Below are 16,762 nucleotides of genomic sequence, written 5' to 3'. Positions count from 1 at the left end.
GCTCGGTTCGCATCATGTCAAATGGGTTTTTTAAATGTAGGTCAGCCTGATGTCYGTCTTACCCAGCAGCGGTAGTTCTGCATCAGGTTCAGCTTGACTGCTTGCACGCTCCCATCATAGCATCCTGTGTAGATCTGTAACAAAAAAGTTGATGCTCAATAAACTGTTTTAGCTTTGAAGCTAAAATAGTTTGAAATTAAAATTATCACGCATAATTTCATTAGGGTTGGGCAATATTGGCAAAAAAAATCATGATTAATTATGGTATTTATTTATTTATTTATTTATTAACGGTTAATTTGACGATTAATCCACTGGAGTCCCTGGACACCCTTATGTCCTGGTCACATGACCATTTCGCTCTTTGTAAAAATCTGTTCCAAACTGTGTCAAAATTACAGATTTGAGGCCATACATAAAATTTTAAATTGTGTTGATAGATAAATAATTTACAGAACCTTTCTTTTAATGTTCGTCATATTTGAAGYGRAGAGGAGCAGCGAGCAGACTGACTGAGGAAACCTCCAGTCAGTCTGCCTGGTGGCATTAATCGAATTAATCGCCAAAAAATAATCGATGTTTTTCTGACAATTAACTGCACACGATACGATTATGCCCAACCTTAAATTTCATCAGTAAAACACATTCCTGTATTCACATTTTCCTCTGACATTCTGTCGAGTGCTGGTAGAGGATTTCTGCCAGATTCCGAGGTCTTACCATGTTCTTGTAGACGGCCATACACAACACCATGTCCTTGTGTCCACCGTAAACCTGCAGCTGGTTCTGAGACTGCACAGCAAAACCACAACATTACAAAACAGAATTCAAAACATCCTGGTTCTCTGGTTTTAGAAAGTGTTATTTAGACGCATCCTGTTTGGGAATGCCAACCTGCAGGTCGTAGACTCGGACCAGTTTATCCAGACAGGCAGTCACCATCACTTTCCCCAGGATGGTCACCACAGTAACAGCGTGGCTGTGACCCTTATAAACGTGCACCAGCTCCCCCGTCTGACGCACAGCGAGAAGAAACAAAGGTAAATAAGACGTCTCTGATATTAAATCATGTTTATAAAAGCTCTAAATCCACGTGGAACACGGACTCACGTGGATGTTGTGAGCACAGACGGAATAATCACTGGATCCACTGAACACAAGATCGTTGACCACCTGAGGGGAAGCAGAAAAGTCAAACGATGAAGATTTAAAATTRCATTTAAAGCAATATTTTTGTTTGTTTGTTCTTTTAAACACCTCAAACTAGCATCTACTTCAAAACCACAATATGCATATTAAATGGTTCATATTGATCTCTGGCTGYGCTTTCGCCCATTTGCTGAGACGCTGACACGTTTTGTCCCAGCAGCGAACATATTTTCTAAATCCTCTCTCTGCTTGTCTCAGATGCCTTGAACTCAGCTCTAACAGAGATGAAGTCTCCCGGCTGAAGCCAAGACGTCAGGCCCGGCCTACCGTCATGCACAGAACGCTCTTGGTGTGGCCCTGCAGGGTACGCAGCAGCAGTCCGCTCTTGGCTGCCCTCACGCTGATGCTGTTGTCGTACGAGCCCACCAGCAGGATCCTCTGGGCTCCCTCCTGTGATGAGGCCAAGCAGCTCACACCACGCGGGCCGTGGCACTCAAACACATCCATCTGTTTGTTTGTCTAAACAATGATTTGGGGGGAAAGGAAGAGAAAAAAAAAGATTATCAACTCAAGCTGGCAGAGCGAGGCACGCTGCTCGATGGAGTCTGCTGTCATCGTATCTGGGATTTGAATATAAAAATAACTGCAGTTTTCACTGAATTCCTAAGACTAACTTACTTTCAGGTTAAACGACACAACCGTGCCGTTCCCCAGACCGGCGTATAAAGTCTTCCAGCGGCTGTGAAGGCAGAAGACCCGGTCGGGCAAAGAGAAGTTTTGCTCAAACTCTTGTGTCTGTGGAGAACACGCAACATTCAAGGGATCCCTGATTAGTTGTAACATTAGACTTAATTTGATAAACATATATTTTAACTGTAAAATGAAGACTGTAAAAATACTGTAGGCTGTTTAGATTTGTAAATTTTTAAAACTATATTTTAACATGGACGGAGCCATTTTATTTAYACACAAAGCATTCTGGGTAAATGATGATGTGGATAGGTCCTTGGTGTGAGTGAGCTATATCCACTCTGAAGGTTAATCTTGGTCAATATCTGAGCTATATCCACTTTAAATGAAACCAGAGAGCGTTGACAGAGAGGAGAAGGTAGAAATGACTCAGCCTGTAACTGAAAATACTGATGGAGGACAACAGAGCTGCTTCATGGAAGAAGAACCTCCGCTTAGCCTGTTAGCCTTCGCGCTAGCGCCAACGCTATATTGCCTTATATGTATTAGCTCAGCGCTAGCGCGACAAGCTAAACTGAGGTCCTCCATCCATATTTTCAGTTGCATCTGATTAATTTTTGYGTTCCCCTCTCTGTCATGTGGATGGAGGACCTCAGTGACGAGAGGAGAATGTGTAGCGCTGAGCTAATACATATATATGGTGATAGCGTCGGGGCTAACGCTAAAGCTAACAGGCTAAGCTGAGGTTCTTCTTCCATGAAGCAGCTCTGTTGTCCTCCATCTATATTTTCAGTTACAGGCTGAGTCATTTCTACCTTCTCCTCTCTGTCAACGCTCTCTGGTTTCATTTAAAAGAGTCGATCWTCAGATATTGTCCAAGATTAACCTTCAGGGTGGATATAGTTCGTTAGCAGTCTCGCACCGAGGACCTATCCATGTCATCATGTACCCAGAATGCTTTGCATGTAAATAAAATGGCCCCGTCCGTGTAATATATTTTTAAACTTTTAGTTTAAAAATGATAAAAACTAAACAGCCTACAGTATTTTTACTGTCTTTATTTTACAGCTAAAATGTATGCTTATTAAATAAAGTCTAATGTTACAACTAATCATAGATCCCTTTAAAGAGCATCAGTCCATAATGTCAGCTGGTGGGGTTAAGAAACTTGTCTTGCAGTGTATTTTTCACCTTGAGACTGTAGCAGCGAATGGTCTGGTCACTGGAACCAGAGTAAAGGCGGTGGTGCAGGCCTGGAGCTGCTGACACCAGTAAACACGTCACTTTGGAGCTGTGGCCCTCAAACGCACCCAGACATTTATGACTCTGCAACAAAGTAAAAATAAACAGTTACAATTTCTGAAGCRGCTGAAGTGAAGCAACATTGTTTGTCGTCACCCACCACCAGGTCAAAGACTTTGACGGTCTGATCTCCTGAGCACGTGTACAGCAGCCTGTCGTGTATTTGGATGGCGTTCACCGCCTCTTGGTGGCCTTCAAATGCCCCTTCAGTCAGAATATCATCCCCATCGTGGTCTGAAAATACACCTGAGAAACACAAACAGCACAAAAGAAACGCTTTACACAAAATATAATCAATTAACGTGTCTGAAAACTGATATTATGTTCACCTACTTAAGGAATTTCATGTCTTGAAACATTTATTACATATTTAACAATGTGGTTGGTTTGTATAATATGAATAATGGCTTTTCAATCCTAGAGTGACTGATTAAAATAACAATTTAGAAAGAAGAAGGCAACAAAATCTCCATCTATTAAAAGAAATAATAAAAAATTTTTTAAGTGCTCCAGAGGTGAACGTACCTGATGAATTCTTGGGCAATGTGGTGCCAAACTGCGAATCACTGCAAAAAAAAAAGAAAAAAAAAAGGCAGAACGTCCATTATTACCACTACTCTGAGTTATGATTAATTTTCTTGTGTTTTACTCTGTTTGCGTTATTTTTCTGTTTGTATTTGCAGTTTAACCACTTACACTCAGCAACAGTGAAGAAATCTGCTCAAACTGCCGTAGTTTGGTGAGGAAAATTGTGTCATTTTGTTCTCAAATGAGTTCTGAGAACCCATTCTGTGCACTATTATGTGACTGGTCAGGACTTTGCTGTGGGCGTGTTCATGCGGAAAGGCAGGTTAACTACACGGCTCATATTTAACCTCAACCCCTGAGGAGCAGCTGGCCAAGGCTGTTCAAAAATACAGCCATCATTTACAACTGTTCCAGCAAAACTTAAAAAAAAAGGTTAAAAAAATCTGGTAAAGACAAGTCAAACAACTCATGGCAGGAGGTAGCACCCTTCTTTATACACAGAGGAGACACAGGCGGCTCCCTCAGTAGCTGTGCTAGCCTCGGCAGTTCTCTACGCTCGCTGGTTACGTCTGTCTGAAACGGTGTTGTTCTCCTCGTGACAAATTGGTAAATGGAGTTTACCATCTCAGTCTGTATAATTAGAAATGTCTGGTCACAGGTTGGGAAGCGAATGTCAGGACAGGGAAGGAGAAGCAGAGACCCTGGAGAGGAGGGGCTTCCCAGGAGTTCTGTGCTGCAGTTTCTGGTCGAGTGAGTAATGTCCATGATGAAAAGAACGTCTCACAACTATCAGCAACAGCAGACTCCTTCACTTCTCATTGAGTATGGAAAAGGTTGTTATTAAGTGCTTATACCTTTCTCAACATTAAATTTTTAAAAAAATGTTTTCTCTGAATAAGGCGAGATCTATTCAGTTCTGTCAAAAACATTTGTTCTCTTTGAAATCTATAACATACTGTTTTTTGTTTTGTTTTTTTTAGCTACCATTTCACAACTTTTAGCTAGCCTCTTGCTAATTTTACTTTTAGCTCACCCTTTGCAGCTTTTAGCTAACATTTTGCAACTTTAAATTTTATGCTTTTGTTACTTTTAACTTGTAACTAGTTTTTGCTACTTTTAGCTTTAAAACCCAGTTCAAGCACCAAGCACTGACAAAACATTTCCACAGAAAACGCATATTTTCTGATCTGATTTAACATAGTGTAAATTTCTACAATATTTAACTTATCAAATGTTTTCTTCACTTTATTTCCAACCTTTAAAAACATTTCAATCTAATCAAAAGGGGTGATATTAGTACCACATGTGTGCAGTAAGTAAAATAAATAAAGTGTTCACATTTCATAGTCGGTGTTTTATAATAAAGGTTTATTTTTATAGTCTACATCACTACAAATATTATGTATTTTAAATACAAACTCGTCAAACATTAACAAAACTATCTAATGAAGTTTTTTTCAGTTTCTTTTGACCTGTGTATGCTAAGCCAATCATGTTCTTTCTTTAACGCCTCACCTCTCTGAGGATTTACACAGATCCATGTCACTGGTGGAGGAGACCTTGTTGCAGGTCAGGCTCTGTGTCTCAGGTCTACAGGAGACTGGGACCAGGTCTGGAGGGCGAGGTGGAAGCAGGGTATTCCCTGGACGCTGCTGATCGGCTGCAGTGACCTCCATGCTTTCCTCCACATCAGTTTCCGCCATAGGATCAGTAGGAGGTGCTATTTTTCCAGTGGACGTTTGTTCCTTTTCCTCCTCAAGTGTTAAACTGAGAACCTTCTTGTTGCCATCTGGATCCATGTTGACATCTCTGTCGTCTGTGGGCTGGCTGGAGGTACTGACCTGAGAGGCTGCGCTGGTTCTCCTGCGCTGTCGCAGCCACCTTGGCCTCACGAGCTCTTCCTCTGTCTCAGAGTCACTACACTCAGGCTGTTCTGCCCCTTGAGCCTTTTTCAGCACCTTCTTCTTCTTCAGCTTCCTCACCCGCTTCCCGTTCCTCAGATCCGATGGCGAGGCGGGCATGTTACAGACTGTAGGGGATGATGCCGACCGGTTGTCTGCACAGTCAACAACTCTCTCAACCTCAGGAGCTCTTCTGCCGGGAGGTTTTACGGAGCCTCTGGAGTCAGGCAGAGAGCTGCTGTAATTACTCAGTGTTTCAGCAGGCTTCTCTTCCRTCTCACCTGGTGCAGGAAGCTGCTCTTCGAGCTCTGCCGGTTCAACACAGGTAGTTTGGAAAGGCTTTCTTTCAGGGGATGGCTGGAGGTTACAGACAGGATCTGCAAAAAAGTTTCCAACAGAAATGGATAAACCTTATCGTGGAACATTAAAAAAGGCTACATTTATGGATTGAAGGAAAACTGGAAACTTTGAGATTTAAAACACTAAATTTAGAATGCAAGAAATTCTGGAAAAAGAGTAGACAGGATATGTGATGCAATAACCAGAGAGCAGTACAATAATTAAAGATGTTGCTGTAGTTGTCTGGTAAAATCAGGACTATGACATTGATCCATTTCAAACTGAGGGATGGTACCTGGTGAAGCTGTGGCAGGAGCGACTGGCAGCTCTGGAGCTGTGCTGAGGGTCAGACTGTGGCCAGTGCCCACCTCTGAGCTGATGTAGACTGGGGACTTGGGCTCCTCCTTAATAACTACAGAGAAAGGAAGGCTGGACGAGGAAGGAGAAGCACATTCTGCAGCATGTTTAGGACTGTAAATAGCAGTGTTCAAAGCAGAGGAGGGCATGACTGATGCCTCAGCTTCATATGAATCCATCTTTTCYTCTTTCACCTTGACCTGAAGTGCTTCCTTACTTATACCTAAAAATGAACAAAAACAACCTCAGTTTAGTACAAACAATATTTATGTTTTAACAAGTGGTGTCCCAATATCAATACTAGTACTGATACAGATACCAGCATGTTTACAAGTTCTCACACTCGTACAAAGTGCCCCAATACCCAGAACCAATACCAATACTGTTATAGATACTGGTATCAATACTCCATTCAATGTGTTGCAGTTTATATTTCAAGTGAAAAGTTTGTCAGTTCCATTTTTAAGAAAATTAAGTTGAAATAATGTTGCAACAGTTTATATATAAATATATATTTATATGTTTGATTCGATCCAGTCATAAGGAAGTGAAGCCACCTTGTTCTAAATAAAATAAATGTTTTTGAAGTCATTGTGTAATGTTTAAGTTCTAATACAGTAAGTACTCGCTATCGGCGAGTACCTAAACTGAAGTACTTGTACTTGGTATCGGGACTCCTGTAATTTTTACCTTATTTGTTAAAGGGATGGCGTGATTTATGATTCAATCGTCTATCGGCAATTGAAGGGTTGGAATGCGATTTGTTGTTTTTTTTAAGGACGATCTTTATTAATTAATTAAATGCTGTGCCAGGGATGTAAAAAAATTTTTAAATGCGCCCTTCTCTGTAAATTAAAATGTTTTAATCRTCATCATTGTGATCTGTGCAAATGAGGGAATAAAATAACAGTGCTGCATCTCTTTTTTTTTTTTTTTTCCTCAGAGTCTGAGCTAACGTGCGCAGCTCCTCTTCATGTCTCTCTTCTCGTCATGTTCTTGCTTTGGTGCGCCACAAATAACCCAAATAGTGCTATATTATAACGTTTAGTTACAAAACGAATAATCCATGACAAGCATACATTTGAACAAATAACTTTAACCAGTTCCGAACCGGACCGAAGCGCACTCCCTCACCCCTGCTCATCCCCGTCACTCTGGGCTCTGGTGTGTGTGCGGCCGTGCGGGTCGAACTTTTCACACCCCTCCACATAAGAACACATGCAAACTATATGGTGTGATTGGTCACAAGATTGTGGGAGTGTTTGTTTGTGCTAAAATTGCTCAGACGCTGCGTTTGCTTCAACCACTCGCTTAAAAAAAAGGACAGAGAAAAAAGTGACTCGTTCGAACGCCGACTACCTACCAGGAAGCAGCGATTTATAAAGATAGTCAAACGGCCAAAACCTCATAAAAGGGGATAAAATAGATTATTTTCACGGTGAAATCTGACTGATAAAAAACATTTGAGCTTAATCCTGGACCAGTTTGTGGATAAACAACGTCGAGTGACGAAGTGTCGKACTTTTTTTTTCTGCATTGGACTCCCTCGGGGCAGAAATCCCCTGTAGTGACGTACTCAGCAGCGGGGAGGGGGGGTTCCCAGGAGCTCGGCGCGGGGATCTCAGGAACTATGAAAGGAACACGAACGCCRAATAACCACAGAATTTACAAGCGACTTTAGAAAAAAAGAAGCCGTCGCTTATAATAAGCAGACCAGTTTGCGTGTTTTTTTTTTAATAACGTAACTGCGCGTGCCTTATCAGCGGATTGGATCGTCTATCGGCGATAGCCAGTGACCCATGATTTATGATCTGAAAATAGGGACGATTTCCCATCCCTAATTTGTTAGAGTGTTACTATGGAGTTTAGAAGCTATAACTTACAAAATTACAGTAAAGTTTCTTAAAAAATTCAAAGAATGTGTTTTTACCTTGCATTCCTTTAAGYAACTCAATTCGTTGGTTTCTCAGTGTGCTCATCTCCACAGTAATCTGAAGAAAAGCAAAGATATGTACGAACTTGTTTGAATTTAAACATTGTGACACTACAATATTTCAGATGATTTAAAGATTGGGATAATAATAAAGAAAAAGAAGACTGTCAATGGTATGTTTGATGATGTACCTGCTGTTTCAGCACCATCAGTTGCTGCACCTTCACGCAGGCGGCCTCCAGTACCGCCCGGGCCTGGACCAAGCTGGTGTCAACATCCTGCAACGACCGGCTCAGCTCCTCCTCCCTCAGGGACACTATGAGCAGCTGGTCAATCTGTAAACGCTCTGAAACCACAGAAAAAAGATCATTTGAGACATCAGCGACAGTGAACACAGTGTTTGAATCTATTCATCTTCTGGATCTGAACCACAAACCTTTTTTAGATTTGAGCTTCCTTCTTTTGCTGTTGTGCTCCAGACCTGATGTTTCCACAGTGGGGACATCCTAAAACATAAAGATAAGAATAATGATTGCACATTTTGCTTAATAATTTAAAAACCGTACAGTAAAAAGCAAGAACTTGTTTCTCAAACCCACCCTGACTGCCCTTCGCCTCTTTCCTGTTCCCTGACCGTCGTTCTGCTCCGCTCCTGAGCTGCTGTCGCAGAGCGCTGAGTCCGACCGCTGGAGAACTGTCACAGCTGTAGATGTTAGTTTGTCTGGATGCATCGRCACTTTGCTCTCTGGCTGACTGTGGTGGTCTGCTTTCTCTGGAGCAGATACAGGTCTTGGAGAACCTGTGGGTCTCAGCTGCTCTGAACCGAGAGGTTCTCTCTGGGCCGAATCCTCCGAAGCGAAAGATGCAAACAGGGAATGAGTCGAGCCCGGTGCAAAGCTACTCTCTGACAGGGAGCGTTTTCGGGAGGTGCCCTGCGCTGAGACGTCCATCAGAGAATCCCAGTGAAAACCCTCGAGGAGGGGGATTTCATCTTCCTCTTGGCTGTGGCTCGTCTGCTCACAWGGCACCATCTCTATACCAAACCTGGAGAAGAGCAGACAAAGTGAAGGCTTTAGAAACCAAACGAGCGCAGCTGAAGATATTCAACAGCAAACAAGATCTCACCTTGGCATGCCTTTTCCCTTGTCTTGCTTCTTTTTAACTTCCTGATACACCTGCTCCCAGTTCACATTGCGGCGCGACCCAGATGAGCTAATGAGCTGCCGGACTGTTGGTTTGAGGCCGGAATCCTTTTCGGTGTCACTTCTGCGCAACTCACCTAGATTGTGCACCCGTCTGGCGATGTTGAGGTTGGGCTCATGGCTGGCTGCTTTGCTCTTGGAGCTTATGTGTTTGGTGAGGTCACGCTTTAGGACAGGGGGAAGGTCAAGTTTGGATAAGGCCGAAGCGTTCGTCCCTGAGGCTGTGTTCACGTCACTGCTTTGAGCGGCGTGGCTCTCTGAGCTCTGCCCTGCCTCGGCGACCTGCATGGCCTCATCTGGAACCACCGAGCAGGATTGTTTCTCCACGATGTTTTGATTATCTTGAGGATTCCCAACTGACTCTGCAGACTCGGAGGTGCTAACGTGCAGCGCTTGGACAAGTTTGCTGCTCTCTGCAGACGGCGGTGCAAGCTTTTCCTGCCTGTCAGCAACAGGTGATGACGCTTTTAATGAACTGAGACAACAGCTTTTTTCACTGTTTGCTTCAGTTTGTTCGTGCCCCTGCTCCTTTTGCTGCTCCTCTGCGTGATGCTTCGCCTTCCACCTGCTGTGAACTGACTGACTCACAGAGCCTCTCTTTTCAGAAACAACCTGTTTGGCTGTGTTCAGTGATTCTGGCAGGGGCTTCTCCTGCTTTGACTGAAGAGACCTCACAGGTTCTTTGAGCCCACTTTGCTTTCCAGTTGGTTTCGACTGCGRTAGATCTTCACTGGAGGCCTTGTTGGACTGAGCTCCACCTCTTGCACCAGAAACAGAATGAATCAATGTCTTGTTTGCCTTTTGACTGGAAGAGACAGGTGTTCGGCTCCCGCCTGTCTCCGAACCTTTTCCTCTCCTATGACTGAGATCTGATTTTGTCTTTGTTTGCTGCTTCATCGTGTCTTCCTCACCTTGTCGACTTGAGATCAAGTGTTTCTGTTCATGCTCAGGTTGGGAGTTCCTGCGACAGCTAACGACATCATGCTTTTGCTGYTTAGAAGCTGTTTGGTGCTTCTCTGATATGTTTGGATGGATATCACTGTGTGGTCCAGAGGTGACTGAATAGGGCGTCCAGCGACAGCCTTTGTCTAGCTTTGGATTGCTACCAAAAGTCTTAGAATTCTTACTACCTTTAGGGTCTGTTTCTGCCACCTCAGTCTGAAGCCCAGCTTCCTGCTGACTCTCTCTATTGTTCCCTGTATCTTGAAACCGGTTGAAAACYGGGGCGCAATATCTGGATTGTGTTTGAAAGACAGGAGGTCCTAGGAAGCTCTTGTAATGAGCTCTTGGGGCATTGCTGGCAATATTGTTTTGACCATAGAGCCCATGACTGCTACCTTCACTGCTGAGCCAAGGCTGTCGGCTTTGCCGATTGCCATAATATGAACCACAGCCCCAAGTGTTGTTACCTACTTGGCTATTACTTCTTCCTCCCATAAACTCATTGGATGCCCACCTTTGTAAGTTAGGGGGCTCCTGAGCATGCCAAGTGGCACTCTTCCCCAGTTTGTCATGTTGCCACGGTCTTGCCTCGTCTGTGCTGACATTAGAGTAATTGCCCCTGTGCCAAAACCTGTGCTGACTTGAACCTCTGAAGCCCTGCATAAGTGGTTGCAACCCATTTTTCAGGTTCCGCTCCCTAACTTCCTTTAGTCTTTGCTCATATTCTTCTTTCTTCCTTCGTTCCTCTGCTTCTTTGGCCAGCTTTGCAGCCGCCGCCTCCTTCTCTTTTCTACAAAMAAAAAGGAACAAACAGTGTAGAGCTCATTGCTGATATTTTACAATCCCTAAAACATTAATTCATAAAACCCAGCAACCTGGCTGTTTGACTGGCAATCACTTGAAGAAGGGGTTAATTTAAGCCCGCATCTGCTGGAATTCTTTATTTGTGGTCATGCTTTTTTTTTAGCCCTCAGCCCCGACATATGACTCCAGCTACAAGTCAGTATGAAGCTGCGACTAAAAAAGAGCCTGTGAGCGCCGCTGAGCAAAATATGACTATACATGGCATAYACAGAAACAAACAGTTTGGATGCCCTCAATTATACATTTAAGTTGAGCAACTAAACATTTAAAACATGTTTATTATTATTCAATAAAATGAATATTGTACCATATAATACTTTGGACTGAAACTAAACTTTCTATTAAAGATAAAAAAACGCATTCACTTTTTCTTATGCTACCAGCTAATGATCTAAAACATTAGAAAAAAAGGACTCACCTTTTCTGTTCGTTTCTCTTTTCTATCAGGTCCACCATAGCCTGGTCAAAGTAGTTTTCGTCGTAGTTGTTCCCAGCTTGTTGCTTGTCAGCAGCCTCCACATTCCGTTTGTGCGTGGGGCTGGAGATGTGGCTGGCATAATCAGTCAGACTTCCAACCTTCACCTTRCACACTCTGCACTCGTGTCCGCAGTCCCTGGGGAGAGAGGGCGAGAGCGGTTGTTCGATTGTTCCCTCTGGCATGGCTCTGATCTCGTCTGGTTGGGTTTTCCTGCCTGACGAGTCCGCAAAGACGCACGCTGGTTCTACTTTCTCTTAAAAGTTGAGAAAATTCAGGAAAGGAGAATACTCAACAATCCTCAAAACAAATCCAAATTGTCTATCTGTCACAGATCAGGAGGTAGCTAACTTAAAATTTTTTCCTTGTTCAAAAAAAAAAAAGTAAAATTTATAGCGTCCTGATCTTTCTTGTGTTTTTTTCCTCAGCAGACCATAAGCAGCAGRGCGAGGACAGGAGCCCAGCTGGACCCTGGCAGCAGACTAATCTAGCCGTTCAGGTCCAGCCACGCAGCACAGCGCTGGGACGCGTGGAGGGAAGAGTGGCCAGCGCCCTCGGCTTAGTTCGCCTTCATGATGGTGTCCGCTGCGCTCTGAYGCTCTGCAGAAAGCAATGTCTGTATTTGACCTATCTCTGTGTTCCGACAGCCGGAACCTAGTCCCCGCCCCCGGACAGCATGTGTTATTAGAACAGGCCTCCAGATCCTGACGACCTACCCTATGATAAGCCTGTGAAACCAAAGYGGAGTGCAGCTGCTTACAATTAGACGTGGCTTCCATCTTAAACTGGGTTGACTCCAAAACTAAATCAGATCTAGATGAGACGTGATTACTTTCTGCGTGTTTCATTAAAACTTGTCTGATTGCAGAATAAAATCTCCTACCCTTGACTGAAACACTGCAAAAAATATCCACCTAACCAAGGTTTAAAATCTTATATCCAGCCAAAAAGTCTTTTTGATCTTGTTTTGAGACTGATTTACAAAATTATTCTTGTGTAAGAATAATAATCTTGTTTTCAGAATGTGTAAGATTTGTCTTGTTAGCCTGAAAATTTGACTCAAATTAAGTCAAAGATTTCTGCCAATGGAGTAAGAAATTTTTACTTAGTAAGATTCTTAAAATACTTGATTTGACTCAATTTTTTCTTATTTCAAGAATCTTATCAAGTAAAATTTTCTTCCTCCATTGACAGAACATTTAGACTTAATTTGAGTCAAAATTTCAGACAAGACAAATAATCTTACATATTCTGAAAACATGATTATTATTCTTACACAATCAGTTCTTGCTTAGTAAATCAGTCTCAAAACAAGATCAAAAAGACTTTTTTGGCTGGATATAAGATTTTCAAACTTGGTAGGAAGGACAGTTTTTGCAGTGTACATTCCAAAACGTTTTTTAAACACTTTTTATTCATCTCTAAAATATGCTGTTTTTGCATACGTTTATACAACAATCCAGATCTTGAATACAGTATTTTAGGTTCTTGCATTTCAGCAACAGTCTACAGGCGAACTATTAGCCTTCAAATGGTCACGCCTGTTGTTTCAGAGAGGTTGTTTGTCTAAATATAAAGGCTGCAGTTGAGACAGCTGCACKTTTATCCACTTGCCCCATATCTGCGAACACAAGAATGTGTGCTCACGTGCTTTTGGACAAAACAGGCCTAGGCAAACCTGTCAAACCTTTCCAATGAATTCAGTCCCGTGACTCTGTAAGGTTAGCAGCTTCCCTGGCTCCTTCTCAGTTTCTTTTCCAAATCTGTGTCATGGCACGCCACCGTTTAATGACCTCCCGTGCAGTTGGCAAGCATCACAGAGTCACACKTACTCATTTCTGACACACTTCTCTGATGTATTTGTTGGGAGAATAATATATTTTGTATATAATTACAGATAAAATGAAAGGTCTACCATTCCTTGAAGGAAAGAATATTGACCACCACCTTTCATGCCAGAGTTTTAAACAAAGAGCATGGAAACTATATTTTAACACTCACTGTACACAGCTTTCATTCAGATTACCAGAACTAGTCCTGACTGTAAAAGACACAGCATTTGAATTGTATTTTTATTGTACAAAATCCTAGTATCTTAACAGCAATCCTGACCTGAATACTTTAAGCAACAGCCTACATTCAGTAATCTATACGGGAGTCACAGGCGAGTCATTAGCCTTCAAACGGCCACGCCTGTTGTTTTGGAGAGGYTGTTTCTAAATATATAAGCTGCAGTTGAGACAGCTGCATATCTATCCACTTGCACCATATCTGCGGACACATGCATGTGTGCTCACATGCTTGGGACCAAATAGACTTAGACAAACTCTTAGGAGATACTCAAACTTTTTGTATGAACATTATTATTGGGTTGTAAAACCCCTTGTTGCATTACAAGCAATTACTGGAAAAAACTATTTTTCAATAGGATAAAAATAACTCATTTTAATTATGGCTTTCAACAAGATTTTTTCAATTTCAAACAGACCAAATCAAGCCAAGCCTTTATGCACATTTATGATATGAAATTTTATGCCATAAAATGACACCTGTAACACTGAAGTAGATTTATGTTTTGAGGAAAACTCACCGGCCTTTCAGCTTCTCCAGCTCACGGTGGTGAAGCATACTTCTTAAGTGCTCCTCCATCTCCTGCACATCAGAAGAGATAATTGTTAATGTAACGTTTTGTTATAAAAAGTGATAACACCTTATTAATCATAAAGTTTTATACTTTCTTCCAGTAGTCTAACACAAATTACTGATGCACACAAAACATGTTTAAAGTAAGTAAAAAAATGTATATAATATTACAGTAGATTGTTGAATAAACATACTTTTTGTTCGGTTTACAAGCTGTTTATGTCAACTTCTTGCAAAATCAGAGGTCCTGAATATAAGAAATTTATTTGTATTTACATATTTATAGAGTAAATAACACCTATTGGGTAATTACCTGCTTGGAAATGCAGAAGGTTTCACAAAGAATACACTTTCTGTTCGTTGACATTTTGAATGGAGGTCAATCTCAGCCCATCCCTGTCCACAGAGAGAATTTAAGGTGAAGGAAAGGAATTAAAGCAAAGTATAATATATACATACATATATAAATCATACATTGCTGCACTTTAATCTGCATGCCTCTACTGTGTTGTGTAATGACAACAAACAGGATGATACCAGTGTTTCTATGATGGAAGCTGGGATTTCAGCAACTCTGACTTTTTAGAGCAAATCACACACTCTATCTGTTTAACCACTGCTTCAGTATCCCCTACCACATGGGCAGAGTTCAACCTGGGCTCTGATCTGATTACAGTGAGCTGATAGAGCAACTCTGCTGCCACAGGAAACAACCATTACGGCATCAGAGACATGTCTGGGCTTGGAAATATGACACACACAACCTCCAAAAGGAAGGTCTATTATTAAGTGGACAAGAAAAAGCTGAACTAAACAAACAAACAAAAACATATTTATTCTAATCATTTCAGAATAAAAAAAAAGTTCAGGGAAAGGGTTTTGTAATTACATAATGTTTTAGTATCATAAAACATTTATCAGTTGAAGCAACAAAGTTTATTACCGCTTTAATTTGTAATTAACCCTTGATAACAAGTTTAGTTGTCCAGTAACACATACAAGGTCCAGAGATGACATTTTGCTAGATCAGAGGTGTCCAACCCTGGTCCTTGAGGGTCAATATCCTGCATGTTTTAAATGTTTCTTTGCTTTGACACACCTGGTTTGAATTAATAAGAGATTGACTTGCTTTTGCATTTCTTGAATTCATGGTGAAGAGCAGGGAAACAACTCAAACATGCATGATAGTTCGAAGACCAGGACTGGACACTACTGTTTAAGACTGACCTATATTCGTTTTTTTACATTTTAAACTACTTTAAAAAAGGGGAAAAAATGTTATGCTTGTTTTAATAAGATCATGCTCCATCCCAGTCACTGAATCAAGGTGAAACCAAATCCAAAATAAACATTAAACAGTAAGACTGACCACTCCTGTTGTTATGATAAAAATTTTATATGAAAAGGACAGTGATGTGATTGACATTATTAGTTTAAGTAATTTAGCTATTTTTAATTGACACAAAATTGTCTAATTCATTGCCGTGTGCAGTGTCACAAAGAGGAACACTTGCAGACAATTACAAGTTAAGTAAGACATATCAAAATTATATATTCATTAGTTTATCTTGCTAACAATTACCCTACTTGGAAGAGCAGTTCAATAACATATTCCATTACCATACCATAACATACCACTTTATTTCTAAAGCACTTAAAAACAACATCGCAGCTGACCCAAGTGCTRTAAAAATGTATAAAATAAAACATCAAAAATAAAACGGCAATACAAAGATCACATATACCAATAAATAGTACTCCAGTATTCCAGTGGGGATAAATAAACAGGCTTGAAAGTAACTTTCAGCGTATTATTGTAATTCACGTAGCAGAGACTAAGAAGTTAATTGGCGTAACTTGCGGAAGCTCGTTGGACTTTTGACAAGTGTACCTCCTTTTGACAGTTATAGCTAGCTTAGCTTCTCAACTAGCTCTTTTGTGCAAACACACTCCGTATTAACTTAATATTTAGACCAAAAGACCACCCGACTGCAGGAATGATAAACTACTGATACAAGTCGTGTCTTTTGATTATTTTGTTTTCCTCAGGATCAGTTACTTAGGTAGGTTAGAAGTTAGGCTAAATTTCAAGTTAGCATTTTCGCTATGTAGTTACTACTACTGCTTTTAAAAATCGAATAAAATAATCATGACGGCGCGCAGCTGAAAGAAGATGTTTGGACATAATTTCTATGTGTTATAACTACTGTTGGCTACCTTTAAAACTTCCAAATATGAGGAGGACAGTGTTTACTCATCCATAGCTGAAGCTAAAAACAACATCCTTCTTGAATCCTCGCCCCCAAATTAAACCACTTCCGGTGAGGCATTCAGAGTTCACAGTCAGTGTAGGAAAACAAGTGATCAGGATCACTGGTTGTTATTTGCAATTTATTCTTTACTTGCATATTAGTTTTGCATAAAGACGTTTATAAAT

General features: G+C 41.3%; 1 protein-coding gene across 1 annotated transcript in view; it reads right to left on the bottom strand.

Moving 5' to 3' along the window:
• znf106a (zinc finger protein 106a) overlaps positions 1-16,626 on the bottom strand; it is a 20,027-nt gene extending 3,401 nt beyond the window's left edge. The window contains exons 1-20 of the mRNA XM_014018045.1: positions 16,543-16,626; positions 14,639-14,721; positions 14,273-14,334; positions 11,626-11,820; positions 9,325-11,133; positions 8,799-9,243; positions 8,636-8,705; positions 8,391-8,545; positions 8,197-8,257; positions 6,205-6,489; positions 5,185-5,947; positions 3,667-3,707; positions 3,242-3,387; positions 3,031-3,165; positions 1,828-1,944; positions 1,477-1,668; positions 1,111-1,173; positions 895-1,014; positions 721-792; positions 63-134 (exon numbers count right to left, since the gene is read on the bottom strand). Coding sequence (XP_013873499.1) covers positions 63-134; positions 721-792; positions 895-1,014; positions 1,111-1,173; positions 1,477-1,668; positions 1,828-1,944; positions 3,031-3,165; positions 3,242-3,387; positions 3,667-3,707; positions 5,185-5,947; positions 6,205-6,489; positions 8,197-8,257; positions 8,391-8,545; positions 8,636-8,705; positions 8,799-9,243; positions 9,325-11,133; positions 11,626-11,820; positions 14,273-14,334; positions 14,639-14,692 — 4,857 coding nt within the window. The 5' untranslated portion in view covers positions 14,693-14,721; positions 16,543-16,626. The remainder of the gene's footprint in view (positions 1-62; positions 135-720; positions 793-894; positions 1,015-1,110; positions 1,174-1,476; positions 1,669-1,827; positions 1,945-3,030; positions 3,166-3,241; positions 3,388-3,666; positions 3,708-5,184; positions 5,948-6,204; positions 6,490-8,196; positions 8,258-8,390; positions 8,546-8,635; positions 8,706-8,798; positions 9,244-9,324; positions 11,134-11,625; positions 11,821-14,272; positions 14,335-14,638; positions 14,722-16,542) is intronic.
• Positions 16,627-16,762: the final 136 nt, after the last annotated feature.

The sequence above is a fragment of the Austrofundulus limnaeus genome, unplaced genomic scaffold (assembly GCF_001266775.1).
Source record: "Austrofundulus limnaeus strain Quisiro unplaced genomic scaffold, Austrofundulus_limnaeus-1.0 Scaffold181, whole genome shotgun sequence".
Taxonomy (NCBI): Eukaryota; Metazoa; Chordata; class Actinopteri; order Cyprinodontiformes; family Rivulidae; genus Austrofundulus; species Austrofundulus limnaeus.
Note: the sequence above shows the minus strand (reverse complement) of the source record. Positions and strands in the feature narration are given on the sequence as shown.